This window comes from Lissotriton helveticus, chromosome 3_2, assembly GCF_964261635.1.
Source record: "Lissotriton helveticus chromosome 3_2, aLisHel1.1, whole genome shotgun sequence".
Taxonomy (NCBI): Eukaryota; Metazoa; Chordata; class Amphibia; order Caudata; family Salamandridae; genus Lissotriton; species Lissotriton helveticus.
This window is the reverse complement of record NC_136062.1, coordinates 432,269,742-432,284,417: the sequence shown is the minus strand read 5'-3', so window position 1 is coordinate 432,284,417 and position 14,676 is coordinate 432,269,742. Positions and strand designations below refer to the sequence as shown.

The window sequence follows — 14,676 nt, the reverse complement described above, 5'->3', positions numbered from 1 at the left end:
TCACTGAGGCCGGTTCATGGTTTGGGTGGATCTGTTTGCGAGGGGCCTCTGTAGGTGGTTTTGTCATCAGTATGGAGCAGGAAGTTCAAGTGTTCCATGAATGGGGTGGTTTTGTCATCTGTGGTTGTGCAGATGATTGCTTCCTTGTGTACAATGGCGATGCCCCTTCCTTGTCTGTTGCTGCAGTCGTAGTGTTTTATCTTGTAGCCATTGAGTGATGAAGTAGCGATGGTTGAGGCTGATGTGGGGTGAGCCAGATGTTTGTGTTGAAGAATAAGTTGGGGCGACGGTGGAAATGGTGTCCCAAACTTCAGTGGCATATTTGCACAGTGATCTGGTATTGATCAAGAGGCATCTGAGTTGTTCTGTGGGTGTCTCGGCTGGTGGGGACTGCATAGTGCGGGTTCCTGTGAGGGCGAATGGTCCTGGGGTGGAGGTGAAGTGGCAGCTGAGGCAGGTGAATGGTCCAGCTGTGTAACAAGATGATTTGTGGCAGCAGTTATTTTTGCATCCAGGGGCATGGAGATCTGTGGCAGTGTAGTAGTGGGAGTCCAGAGTGCCAGGGTATCTCTATTATATATCTGGCGTGGCTGGAAGCATAGCAGCTGTAAAACAGCATTGAAGAGAAATGTGGTGCGACAACTGGCTAGAGTGTGGGACACCCTGAGGAACTGAAAACCTGGGACAGAGTTGTAGCAGGTAGGAGGAAAGTGCTGGCTGGAGGATGTCTACCTTTGCCTCAGTTCCTTTGTCTGACAAATTCTGAAGTGTTTCATAGTGGTGTGGGAAAATTGTAGACTCTTGGTAAATCCTAAAAGAGCTGTGAGATCGATTTATGTTGGTAGTCTTCCCTCCTTATTTCTATCACCCTTGCTTGTACTAGTGCCCTCCTCTTTCCCTCTGCCACTGTAACTACCTATCTCAGTATTTATCTTCTTTCAAAATTTTCTCTATCTGGCTCAGTATTTCACTCTTTCTGATGGATATTTCTAACTACAGAGTATATTCACCTTATGAATTGTCCACTGAATCACACTTAATGCGGAAACTCTTGCCATAGCTTTGGCTAAAAGACAGGTGTCACAATCAGCCTCCATCATTCTTCGGATATGATGAGATGGAGCCTCATAAAGGTGTCATTCCTTCTTGCTTATGACATTTCCTCTTTTTTATCACTTTGCCAATGTGCTGGAATGTCGCCTCTGAAGTTGAAAGGTAAGCCCAAAGACAAGGGCAAGAATAACCCCCAGCTCCTCAACACCCAGATGGTCCAGGGAGTTGTCACTCCGTTGGTAGTCACATCACTCAACTGTAGTACAGTTTCCAACTCGGGCCCAGTACCAAGTTTGGTGCCAATGCATCCTAGGTCCCCAGGGCCATTGGTGTATCCATTTCAGTTTGTGGCCTTTAAGGCGGCCATGCTGTAGACTTTTTAAATACATTTAATCTCCCCCTGGTTTACATTCTGATCCTCTTGGGCATGTGAGAAACTCCAGTTGTGGTTCATGTGGAGGGCCCTTCCCTAGCACAGAATGCTCCCTGATGAAGTCACCCCATCCTGGCAACACCCCCAGCAGGCTCAGCCTCCACCCTTCTGCTGTGGGGCCCACCTCCAGGGCTTTCATCATTACAGGCTTAAAATTCCAGCAATGCCACTTCTAGATCCATCATCAGCTCAGGAATCATATTCAACCAGAGCACTCTTAGTCTCAATACATAATTACAAAGGCAAACACACAAGCTGGTGAGGATGTTCCTGCAGGTTTTCTGTCTCAGCAGAATTATTTTGGGTTCAAATTCAGAACACAATACAAGGTCCCCAACATGTCCCACAAGATGTAGATGACTATGAGGAGGGTGCAGTTAATGTACTTATTTTTCATGATATGGGTGCTGGATTTATACCTTTCCAGAGTCTGCCTTGGATTCGTCTTTGGGGCTTCCATTGGAGGAGAGTGCTTCCTTTATTGTGGTGGTTCACAGGGCCCCAGAAGAGCATGATTGAATGCTCCTAAAGGAAGGGGCTTGGGCTAACTTTCTTTGCAGCATGGGTCATTCATTCCTGAGCCTTTGCTTCCTTTTAACATTTCTCTGACCGATACAGTCTTGACATTTTAGAACCATTTCAGCTCTAGCTGTAAGTCACCCTGTTGCAAGATGCCACAGGCCAGCTTAAAGTAAGCCAAAAGTTTTGACACAACACCCAACTACAGAAAGTCTTAAACGCTTTCTTATACAGAGCTCCACAAGTACATTTTTTATTATTTTCCTTCTCTGATCATGATACTCAAAATTAATAAATGCTATTGGAAAAGTTATTTCTTCTATCTGTTCGTCTTTAGGCTCTCTGACTATTGTTAGGTTTCTGGGCCATCACAAATAAACACATAAAAGGTGATGGGAAGAATGCTTGCAATAAGTATAACCACTGGCTCAAGTAGCATTGCAACCCATCATTCTTTTTCCCACCATGACACCTCGGTTTGGACTCAAACTGGTTTCTGAGTGTATATCTCCAAATTGCCTGCCATTTCTGGAAGATATATCTACATGCAGAGTGTTACTCATGGACTTCTATACTCACCACCTCCATGAATGGAGGGGGAGCAGAATCAGCTCAGAGGTTCTGCACAGAATGGTCTAATGATCAGAGAAGGCAATATTTAGTGTCTGGCACCTTTTTGTGGCTCAATGTTATGACCGGAGGCAGCAGGACGGAGTTGTGAAGGAGGCAGACGCTGTGTCTCTTTCTTTATCTTTTTTCTTTATTAATCTTTGTCTCTTTCTACTCTCTCTCTTCCCCTTTCTCCCTTGCTCTACCTCTCCTGCTCCTGAGACAAATTCTGAGGAAAATGGACATCGTGTTTACAATTTTTTTTTCATTTCTGGCAAATTTTTTTCCTTTAAACAATAATCACCTAAACTTCCATGACAGATATTAGGGCGAGTGAAATACATAGCTCTAATTTTTCAGTGAAAGACATAGTGTCAAAAATCTTTTATGCAGTGCTAAATGCGAACCTCTGTGCTCCCACATATTCTGCTGCAGATAGGGGCGAGCTCTAGGGTATTTCCTAGGCATTAGAGTTAATTTCTCCAAGAGATCGCCAATGGATTTTCCATCTGTAGCAAGGTAAAAAAAATCAATATTGTGCTTTTCAATTATGTAGACAATCCAGGAAGTAAAGCATCCTATCGCTCAACTGATGACACCATATTCCGGAAGGGCAAAGTCCATGAATTGTAATTGTATAGACAGTGATGTTACTATGGTGTTGTGTGATGTTGAGAGAAGATTGCTAACTGAGGTTTTGGAAAGATTTGCACTAAACCTTTGTACTGTAAACACAAAAGGAGTAATTTGAAATAAACATGGGCAAGGAAAATGTGTTGAGCCCCACATTTAGTGCTTCCATAAACCACAGTGTGATGCCAAATTACAACAAGCATCATGGGAGTAGAGAGGTTTTGGTGCAGTGGCCAGAGCTGCTGACTCAAGAGCTGTAGATCCCTGTTCGAGTATCCGTGGGACAACATTCTGTGATTCTGGACAAATCTCTTAATCTCTGTGTGATGAGCTGTACTATATAAATGTGCTGCAAGATGAAAAAGCAGAAAGAGGAAAAACTTTGTGCAAAATATTTGCACCAAAGCAGATGTTTTTACACTATTTTGGCTACGGGAAACTGATAAGAGAAGCAGTCAAGGAACAAGCATTGGTATATGCAGGAAAATATGCTACGGCCAATAGAAATGGAGGAAAAGTATACAGCAAGCACATGAATCAATAAAAAGCCAAGAAAGAGAGGGAGCAGGATGTAAGCCCCTTTTCAGTTTATATTAACAACAATAGATTTTAGGTGAAACCTAAAAAGAGACCCATATAAATGTCCTTGTAGTAGGAGACTGCTCTTGGTCAAGATGCCTTTTTAGTTAGAAGCACAAAAAAACCTTGCCCCTTCAGGTGGGCCCAATAACGCAAGCTCAGGTTCATGTTTCTCGATATATACATTGTGCAGTCTCGAAATGTTATCGATTTTTTTGATTATGCCGAGATGAAAACATTCTCTTTATAGAATAGGCCATGTTATAACGCATGCGTTTGGAATGCATGCCATTGCAGCGCGGTCATTACAACGGCCGCGTTGTTACCTCACTTAGCATTACAACGCAAGTCATAACAATTACTTGCTGTAGGGGGGCACTTGATGTTGGAATAGTATAATTTACTATTCCTACTCCAGTCTGTGCAACAATAGGGAAGGTGTTGGACTTAAAATCCAACACCTTCTGCCCCCTACAGCCAGTCGCTGTAACAGCTTGCGTTGTGTTGGAATGCGTAGTTTCGCATGCAGGGACATGATGTTTTCACTTTATAACCTCACACTTAATTCTACAGCTTACACCGAAATCGAGGTATCATAACTAGTGCAGGAAGAGTGGGAAGGTACACAGATCTGACCACTTTCTTCAGGATGAGACTAGCAATTAGATTGATTCATCGGAAAGTTAAAGATTGCATAGGTTGCTCCATTGAAACTCGTGAAATGTTTTTTTTAAACTTTGTAATGTACATAAAGTTTACACAAATAAAGCAAAAGCGCGCGAGAGGGTTCAGTTGAAGCTAGACTTACAAGAGCCAGACACTGTTAACAACAGAAGTATCTCCCCAAAACAATTTTTTCCTGAGAAATCTTTTCCCCATACGTTTTTTTCTCAATATTCTCCTATGGGCACAGTCTGGTGAAATTCATAAACTGCATGAATAAAACAGTCTACATCCCTCACCCATGTGCGAGGGTGAGGTTACACACTTCAAATATCCCTAGTAGAAGAAAATATTCTTATTACAGGATAAAAACACGACTATGATAGAAATGAAAACGAGAAGTGTTCTTAACTCTTGAAACACAAATTTTGAAAATGGGAGCAGGTCATGATTTTCTGTGAATACCACATAGATATGTATGGACAACATGACGTGTAAACTATAAAACGTGTTTGCAGATGCAAGTTTGTGAATAGCCAACATGTCACTACGTATATTCAAATACATATGGGGAAATTGCACATCATGCTGTTTGCGAGTGTAAATATATTTCTATGTGTATCACCCTTGTTACATGATTCTACTACAATGTTGTTCTTCCAAATATGTGACTTATTAAATCATAGAAATATTTTGAAATGTGAATATTTTATTATGAAGTTAGGGCCTGATTAAAAGAACTAACTTAAGACAAAATCCCAAACTTACTACCATTTTGGTATTCACAGAAGGCACTTACTCATTTTGGTATTCACAGAAATTAGGAGTCCTAACTTTTCTACTCCTAAACGGAGAAAAATCCTAACTTTAAGACTTTCGGTATTCACAGAAGGCATTTAGGAGTCCTAAAGTTAGGAGTCCTAACTTTACTACTCCTAAACTGAGAAAAATCCTAACTTTAAGACTTTCCGTATTCACAGAAGGCAGCGAGGAGTCCTAAAGTTAGGACTCCTAACTTCTGTGAATACCGAAATGAGTAAGTGCCTTCTCTGAATACCAAAATGAGTAAGTGCCTTCTGTGAATACCAAAATGGTAGTAAGTTTAGGATTTTGTCTTAAGTTAGTTCTGTGACTCGGGCCCTTAGAGATAAAGGGTTCCCCTGCACCGAGATCTGTGTTGATATGATTAGTTATGAAGGGTTAATGAAACAATAATGTTAATTTGCTAATCAGACGTGATTTTAATTCTCTGTTTTATTAAGAGACAAAGAAGATATTTTAGGTATCTTTCTCCGGTTGCTATACAAAAGAAGTGGAAAGTAAAAATTAAAAATAAAATTCCCAAAATGAAACATTTTGGGGCAAGGTTCTAATTTCTCTTGATAAAAGGGTATGATGAAGTGGTGGATGTTGAGGAAAAATGTAGAAACGAGGATGCAAGGCCACATCTACATCCTCATATTTCTTCCAAAACTTGGCACCTTTTTAATTATTATCCAACTCAAAATGAAGTGAGGTATTATATTTTAGGTGATTAAGAAAGCCTCACAGCTTGCTGAATCAGTTCAGATTTTGAGGAATCTGTTCCTGAGTTCACCAAGTGGCCAGAACCTAATTTAAATGTGTGTCTTCAAAGCTAACCCCAATTTCACAAGGTTTGTACTGGCTACTGGTGCCCCAGCTTTTCAAAATAAGTATTACACAAATATTTGGATTTATTTTTGAAAGAGATGGTTTAAGAAGTCACCTTAGCCAAAATGCAACCATTAAATTAGAAGAGTGCTGCTTGGCAAAACCCACTGATTAGACACTGACTGCGCTGCATGGTGTTTGAAGAGTGTACTGCATCATTAAACCTTCAAAAATATAGATTAAGCCCGGATCCTGCAGAGCCATTAATAACATGTTTGCCCAGGTGTTAAAAAAGCGTTGCTTTGATTGACGGAGGGAGTGGACTCAAGAACTTTATCTCCAATTAAGGAAATGCATCTCTAAAATTACTTACATATTAAACCACTTAAATCAGAATGTGCTTTTTCAAAAGGCACTTTATACAACTGAATACCAAAACATTGAAAATTAATTACAAAATTAAGTAAGCATTTATTTAAAATGACAGTTTACCAGGGGAGGCTGAGAAGACATGAGACAAAAGAAGAGTAAAGTTAAGAGAGGAAGGGCAAGTGATGAGTTCTCAGATACTCCCGTACAGATCAATGATAGGAAAAGACAAAAGTTGAAGAGGACAGCGTTTCAGAGTAGAGAAACGAGAAGAACGGAGAAGCAGAAATTGGAAGAGACACATGGCAGAGAGCAGTAAGGCAACATTTTAGAAGAACAGAGGGGCTAGAAGTTAGGGTTAGAAAAATATATAATACAGCAAGATCAAGGTTAGGTTTGAAAATGCTGGAAAGATATTGAAAAAGAAATATATGAGATGCTGGTAGCCAAAGTTTTTGGTGGAGAAGAAAAAGGTTGAGTAAAAGAGGGGAACCTTGTCAACAAAGAGATCCATATAATATTGGACAATTTGTAGAAAAAGACAGAAATCAGGGCTAAAGATGATGGAATTGTGATAATTGAGGCAAGAAAGGATGGATGTTTGCGGATGGAGGTTTGTGGATGGAGGAGACTTGCAGAGTAGATGGAAATAAAGTAGATGTAGCATAGGTTTTAAGATAGTTGAATTAACAGGATTCGGGATAGAAGATGATACTCAGTTCACACGCAGGAAGGGAGTGTGTGGGGAATGAGGACATTGAAAACAACATAAAAGAAAGAGTACAAGTGGATTAAAAGAAATAAGCAATTTTTATTTTTTGAGGTTTGGCAGACAAGTAGAGGGAGGGCATCCCAGACTGCAGGGCTAAATGACAAAAAGAGAGGCTGAAACTAAGAGATTTGTCAAAGAAGGGGTAGGGAGTGCCCAGACTGAAAATAGAACCACCTCTCTCTTTTATATATGCAGCTATAGGATAAGCTTGAATTATTTGTGCTCCGGAACGGTCGGCGAGGAAGGAAGATTCTGTAGGCTGACATGGAAAACGTTGAAAGACTCTGGTAAAACAAGTGTCAAAGAAAGCGATCTCAACCTACATCGCCTGTAGAAGCAAGAAAAGTGCATAAGAGCACGAACCTTAGGAAAACATGAGCATCGCCTACTAACATACGTGCAAATACCCAACCGCCCATCATCCTGTGAACTCAGCGGTAAAAGTCGGTGCAGCATGTCCTTATGAATCGAATTACATATCATACTAGTGAATAGTCCCCGTAACTACACAAGTCGAATAATCTTGGGGCGATATAAATATATCTTTTACCTATTACTAAGGAGTAACTACTATTTATATGCAAAAGAAAGTGGACAAAGCTAGGTGTTTATGTATGGAAGATACCCTGTACACACAAAAAAGAAAGTAGAGTCTATCTCTGTCTGGTGTGGTCCTGAGGAAGGTGGTTGAATCCGCCGAAACGCGCGTAGACCTGGCGTTGATATGGCACAACTAATATCTGTGCTACCTCAGCTGTAGAAATGGGTTTATTTCTGTGTCCTTTTTGAATTTCTTTGAGTCTTTCATTAAATTTGTGTGTTATGTTGTCAAGTGGTATGTATGAGTAAGTGTATATGTTGGTTGGTGTGTGATTAACAGGGTATTATGTTTTATTGTAAGGCACTGTAGGTTTTCAAACATATTGTATGTACATTATAACATGAATTAAATTATGTTTGTGACAGGTTATATATTTAAGTAAAATTTAAAAAAATGAAAAATACTTTTGATACAAATATGAAAAAATAAATAAAATGCATAAATGAAATAAGAAAAAAAATTTTTGTCGCACCTGTAATCATTTTGAAGGGTCTTGATTTAATGTTGTGAGCTTATGCCACATGAGGAATTATAATTTGACCACGGGGGATCCCTACTAGTATTAGTTGTGTATTGTCCTCTCTCATCCCCGGTCAACTGAATTAATCATAGAGAGGGTCCCAAATCTCTTGTGATGGCATTGTCTCAAGCCCCAGTTCTGTAAAATCTGGACTATCCAGAATTTTCTTAGCTCCTTATAAAAGTTACAAAATAAAACCAAATGTAAAGAGGATTGTTTCGACAAACAATCACATGACATGGTTGTAGCTCCCTAGCCCAGTCATTCATGTGGGGGAATGTGACCAATCTGTGTATTGTCCCTAATCTAAATCTTATCAATAAAAACCTGTCAAAGACACCAGGTACAAATACCACATATGGCTGTAAATTAAAAGTTGTTAGTACCACCTGGTGCTGCAGGACACTGGGTTTATTAATTTTCCCCATCAATCGTAGAGAGTCCAAGAAAGAAAGCATCTTTTTTCCAAGATCTTTCCTCGATATGAAAGTGATGGTGCTAGGGTTCGTGAAATATTCAGGGTTGCCAAAATCTTTAGTAATATCTTGTAAATACTTAACCCATGGTATTTTTGGGCACCATCCAGCAAAAGAGTGTCTTGTAGTAAATCCCTATTAAGCTTAGTCTAGTCCTTAGAACAGATCTTATGCCACAAAAGAATGGGCTCAAGTTTTATGAGGTCTGAGATGTATGGGAGATCAAGCACCGGCAAACATAGGTGGGAATACTAGTGGGTGGCGACAGGACATATCTCAGGAAGGAGTTCTCAACTGATTGGATTATATTAGTGTCAGCAAAACCCCAGATCCCAGCCCCGTGGATGACAGTTGAGATACATTTAGCTTTGTATATCTTCAAAAGTTCCAGCGGTGGTTTACATCCCAATTTTCTTGCAAAGTTAGCAAGAGCAGATGTTGTTCTAATTAATGCTAACTTTTTGGCTCCAACAGCTTTTGTCCATGTATCGTTATGGCTAAACAAAATACCTAAATATGAAAAGCTGTTGGTTGGGGCTATTGGAATTCCCTCCACAGATAGGTCCTTGCCTTTCTCGATCCCACACCCGCATCTCATAATGTAAGTTTTTGAGATGTTGATTCTAAGGTTCAAATCATTCATAAAGTTAATAAAGTTGTTTAGGGTCTTTTGTAGGCCTATCTGGGTATGAGACATGATCACCGCATCGTCAGCATATAACAAAGCTGGGATGGGCCGTTTACCTATTTGTAGGAAATCTTGATCGTCTTTAAGGAGTGCCTGTACTAGCCGAATAATATAAAGGTTAAAAAGGAAGGGGGCTAGGACACAACCCTGCCTAACCCCCCTCCTAATAGGGAAAGAGGCAGTGCACTCTCCTCCCAGACCAAATCGGGCACGTGTTCACCGCGTATTCACTCCGATACCCGCTACGGAAGCTTAATAACGGCAACTAACAAGCCGTCAATTAGATGGCACTTTTCTGATAACATCTAAGTAATGCTGGACCGCCGTAAAACAACAAGGCTGGTTTAAAACTTTCATATACGAACGAGGGGTCAACATTCACAATTATTACTGTCCTGAAGATGGTCTTGTGTATGGCAACGTAGAGACCGAAACGTCAACCAACATCTCTTCTTCTATAACTTGTTGTAATCTGTAGTAAGTAGAAAGGTGTCTACAAATGTTACAGTGAAGGTTCTCAATTATTAATGTCACCTCTCTGTCATATTGTTTGTATAAAGTTTACAAAAAGTACCCTTTTTTGAGTAAGATAAAAAAATATTTTTCTATATACACCCTCTCATTGTTTTCATTTGTATTTGTTTTGTTTATTTCTTCATTGATGATCTGAACCATATGTGAACAGTTAGGATTTCTTGATTTGTTGTCACCATTAGACTAAGGTATAAAATAATCTGAATTAATTACCATAAGCATAAGAAGGGATACTTGAGAGTATCCCTTCTTATGCTTTTAACCGAATCCCTTCTTTGCGTCGGTTGGATTTGGGAGAGATGAGATGGCTCTCCTACATCTCAGAAGGTGCCTTTGAAGGCCTCTCAAACCTGAGGTACTTGAACCTTGCAACGTGCAACCTCCGCGAGATTCCCAATCTCACAACCCTAATTAAACTGGATGAACTGGACCTGTCGGGGAACCATTTGACTGTGCTAAGGCCAGGCTCCTTTCAAGGGCTGACCCACCTCCAAAAACTCTGGATGATGCATTCACTAATCCAAATCATTGAAAGGAACACATTTGATGACCTTCAGTTAAGGCTTTCATTTATTTGACCTCACTAACTTAGTACATCAACAATTAAAATTAAAATACGTGAATAAATCCCTTGAAGGCACCTGAATCCTACTATTCAGTTTGCCCAAGCCCACAAGGGTAGTTTGGGTTACCCATTGCATTTTGTATTATGTTATGTTAGTGGCAGTTGTAAAGAGCAACTGGTGCCCTTGGGTGTCCTGTTGCTATCTACAGTCCTCAAGAAGCTTACATATGAGACCAGGATTATACGTCAAAAAGTCAGGTTTTTAAGGCTCTCCTGAATGCCAGTAGATCAGTACTGTTTCTAAGGAGGACATCCAAGGTTAACATCCTAGTTAACTTAAAATACACTTGGGGGCATATTATCAAGGACAGGCGATACATTATCGACGCTTTTGTCGGCAGGAAACTGCCGATAAAGCGGAGATAATGGCCTTGATAATATGCTCGATGAATTCCAATTGAAGCCCATGTTAGATGTGTTCACATCTTACATGGGCTTCGATTGGAATTCATAGAGCATATTATCAAGGCCATTATCGCCGCTTTATCCGCAGTTTCCTGGCGATAATGTATCGCCTGTCCTTGATAATATGCCCCTTAGTGCTTTATGTTCCAAAGTAATGTTCAGCATACAAGTAAATAAATAAGATGGTGCTCAAAACACCACAAGGTCTTAATCTAAGTTTCACAAGTGCGGTTGCCTCAATACCCTCCACTCATTTTCTCACAACTGCTGAAGATGAAGGTTTCTTACTCTAAATGATGCAGATGTTGCTAAAAGGCTTATGTACCTTATGTATATGAATGCTACTGGCCAAAGATTGAAATGCTACAAAAGTAATGAGCAATTTCACAAGGTTATCTATATATTCTCTAAACTTGTTAAATGGAAATCTTTCTCTCTGTGTGGATAGTGCGGTACGTTTCATGATGGTAAATCTGTTTCTTCTTTCTTTTCAGATTATTGGATCTCCTGAAGGACCAACACCAGACAAATTATGAATGTTGAACAAGATGACATTACATCCACAGCAGATGATGATAGGTCCTAGGTTCAACAGGGCCCTGTTTGACCCCCTGCTTGTTGTGCTGTTGGCTCTTCAACTTCTCGTGGTAGCTGGCTTAGTCCGGGCTCAGACTTGCCCTTCGGTCTGCTCTTGTAGTAACCAGTTCAGCAAAGTGATCTGCACACGGAGGAACCTGCGCGAGGTGCCTGACGGCATCTCCACCAACACACGGCTCCTCAACTTGCATGAAAACCAGATCCAAATTATCAAGGTGGACAACTTCAAACACCTGAGACACTTGGAGATCCTACAACTGAGCAGAAACCACATCAGGACTATTGAAATTGGGGCTTTTAATAATCTGGCCAACCTCCTTACTTTAGAACTCTTTGACAACCGTCTCACCACCATCCCAAATGGAGCTTTTGAGTACCTCTCAAAACTAAAGGAGCTCTGGTTGAGAAACAATCCCATTGAGAGTATCCCTTCTTATGCTTTTAACCGAATCCCTTCTTTGCGTCGGTTGGATTTGGGAGAGATGAGACGGCTCTCCTACATCTCAGAAGGTGCCTTTGAAGGCCTCTCCAACCTGAGGTACTTGAACCTTGCAACGTGCAACCTCCGCGAGATTCCCAATCTCACCCCCCTAGTTAAACTGGATGAACTGGACCTGTCGGGGAACCATTTGACTGTGCTAAGGCCAGGCTCCTTTCAAGGGCTGACCCACCTCCAAAAACTCTGGATGATGCATTCACAAATCCAAATCATTGAAAGGAACACATTTGATGACCTTCAGTCCCTTCTGGAGCTTAACCTGGCCCATAACAATTTAACGCTGCTGCCTCATGACCTTTTCACCCCCCTCCACCACTTGCAGAGGATTCAATTGCATCACAATCCATGGAACTGCAATTGTGATATTCTCTGGCTGAGCTGGTGGCTTAAAGAGATTGTGACCACTGGTAGCACTTGCTGTGCACGCTGTAGCACACCTAATAATTTGAAAGGACGACACATTGCAGAGCTGGATCAGAATTTTTTCACATGCTATGCTCCTGTGATCTTGGAACCTCCTGCAGACCTTAATGTCACAGAGGGCATGGCAGCAGAGCTGAAATGCCGAGCATCCACATCGTTGACCTCTGTAAGCTGGATAACCCCAAATGGAACTATTATGACCCACGGGGCATACAAAGTGAGAATTTCTGTGCTTAATGATGGCACACTAAACTTTACCAATGTGAGTGCAAGGGACACAGGCTTGTACACATGTATGGTGAGTAACTCTGCTGGGAACACCACGGCTTCGGCCACCCTGAATGTGACGGCCACAGACACCAACTACACATACTTTTCCACAGTCACCGTAGAGACAATGGAGCCCACTCAGGAGGAGACAGAGGCCACAGAACACAAAGTGGGACCGACCCCTGTCATTATCTGGGAGACCACCAATGTTACCACGTCTCTCACGCCCCAGAGCACAAAGGCAACTGACAAAACTTTTACCATCCCAATCACAGAGTCAAGCATCCCTGGAATAGATGAGGTCATGAAGACAACCAAAATTATCATCGGTTGCTTTGTGGCCATCACGCTCATGGCAGCCGTCATGCTTGTCATCTTCTACAAGATGAGGAAACAGCATCACCGAAAGAACCATCATGCTCCCACACGGACTGTTGAGATCATCAATGTGGACGATGAGCTCAGAGGGGGATCTCCAATAGAAAGCCACTTGCCCATGCCAGCCATTGAGCACGAGCATCTTAACCACTACAACTCCTATAAATCCCCTTTCAACCACACAACAACAGTGAACACAATTAATTCAATACACAGTTCCGTGCATGAACCGTTATTGATTCGAGCGACCTCGAAGGACAATGTACAAGAGACTCAGATCTAAAATTGACCACAACGAAAGGGACAAGATAAAATAAAAGACAATTTATTAATGACACAAATTGACTGGGCTTAATCTACTGTTTCGAAAAAAAAGTGTCTTTACAAAAAAATCTAAAGAAATTTATTTATTAAAAATTCTATTGTGATCTAAAAAATGACATAATGTGTGTTCCTCTGAACCTGTTTCTGCTGCACTAAATCCCCCCCGTTTCCATATGACATATTTTTCAAAGTAGTCTTCAATTCCCTGCAAAGAACTGGTCCAGAAATTTTTGTAAGGATAACATTACACTTTTGGGATTTTTGTGATCAATTCCAGTGGTGAGATTTGGCCCATTTTGTCACGCTATATGTCACTTTCATCTCACACCCTTGAAAATATGTTTCAACAGGGAAATTTGCAGTAGATTTTTAAGATAAGAAGAAAAACCCAGAGCTTTTAGTTTTCATGTACCAAATGTTCTGTACTCTGCAAAGGGGCACCATTCAAGGAAACAAAACAATACAAAGAACGAATTAACTCACATGAACATCAATGAACCCATGATCTTTTACAATGATTCTAGAACCAGAATTTGTAGTTCAACCACTAAAATAAGATTATAAATAAAATATTGTTGGTTTTCTGTATTTGCATATAAGTTGTTTGGAATTTTGAAGGGATGGGAGGATTTTAAAAGTATGGCCATTGTTTATAGAGTTTAGTTAAAATGCAAAAATACAATACAATCAATACCATGTTAGATCTTAAAGGTAACAACACCCCTTTCAATTCGTCAAAAGATCCAAAGTCATTTCTTCACTGAGATTGGAAAGTTGTAGTGAATTCAGGATGATTTCTTTTACAAGCAAATGAGTACAACATTCACAAAAGGGTCAATTGTGCATTTGTACTCTCAGCTAAGTTTTTAAGTCTCCCCATTAGAAAAGAGTGATGGTCATTAGGTGCGACTGATCTGTGTGGTCCAGCTATCAAATAGGAATGAGGAATATTTTAGCGATTTCATTGTGGAGGAAATTCTCTCTAGTGCATAAGATTTGTCAGGGTGAAATTCCCTCATTGGACATCCAAATGATTTTACTGTATGTTCAAAGACATTTCTTACTCTACAGGTT

At 40.5% G+C, this 14,676-nt stretch overlaps 1 protein-coding gene across 1 annotated transcript in view; it reads left to right on the top strand.

Annotated features, from left to right (window-relative positions):
* LRRC4C (leucine rich repeat containing 4C) overlaps positions 1-14,188 on the top strand; it is a 342,231-nt gene extending 328,043 nt beyond the window's left edge. The window contains exon 3 of the mRNA XM_078684340.1: positions 11,606-14,188. Within this exon, the coding sequence (XP_078540466.1) occupies positions 11,648-13,561 (1,914 nt within the window). The 5' untranslated portion in view covers positions 11,606-11,647 and the 3' untranslated portion in view covers positions 13,562-14,188. The remainder of the gene's footprint in view (positions 1-11,605) is intronic.
* Positions 14,189-14,676: the final 488 nt, after the last annotated feature.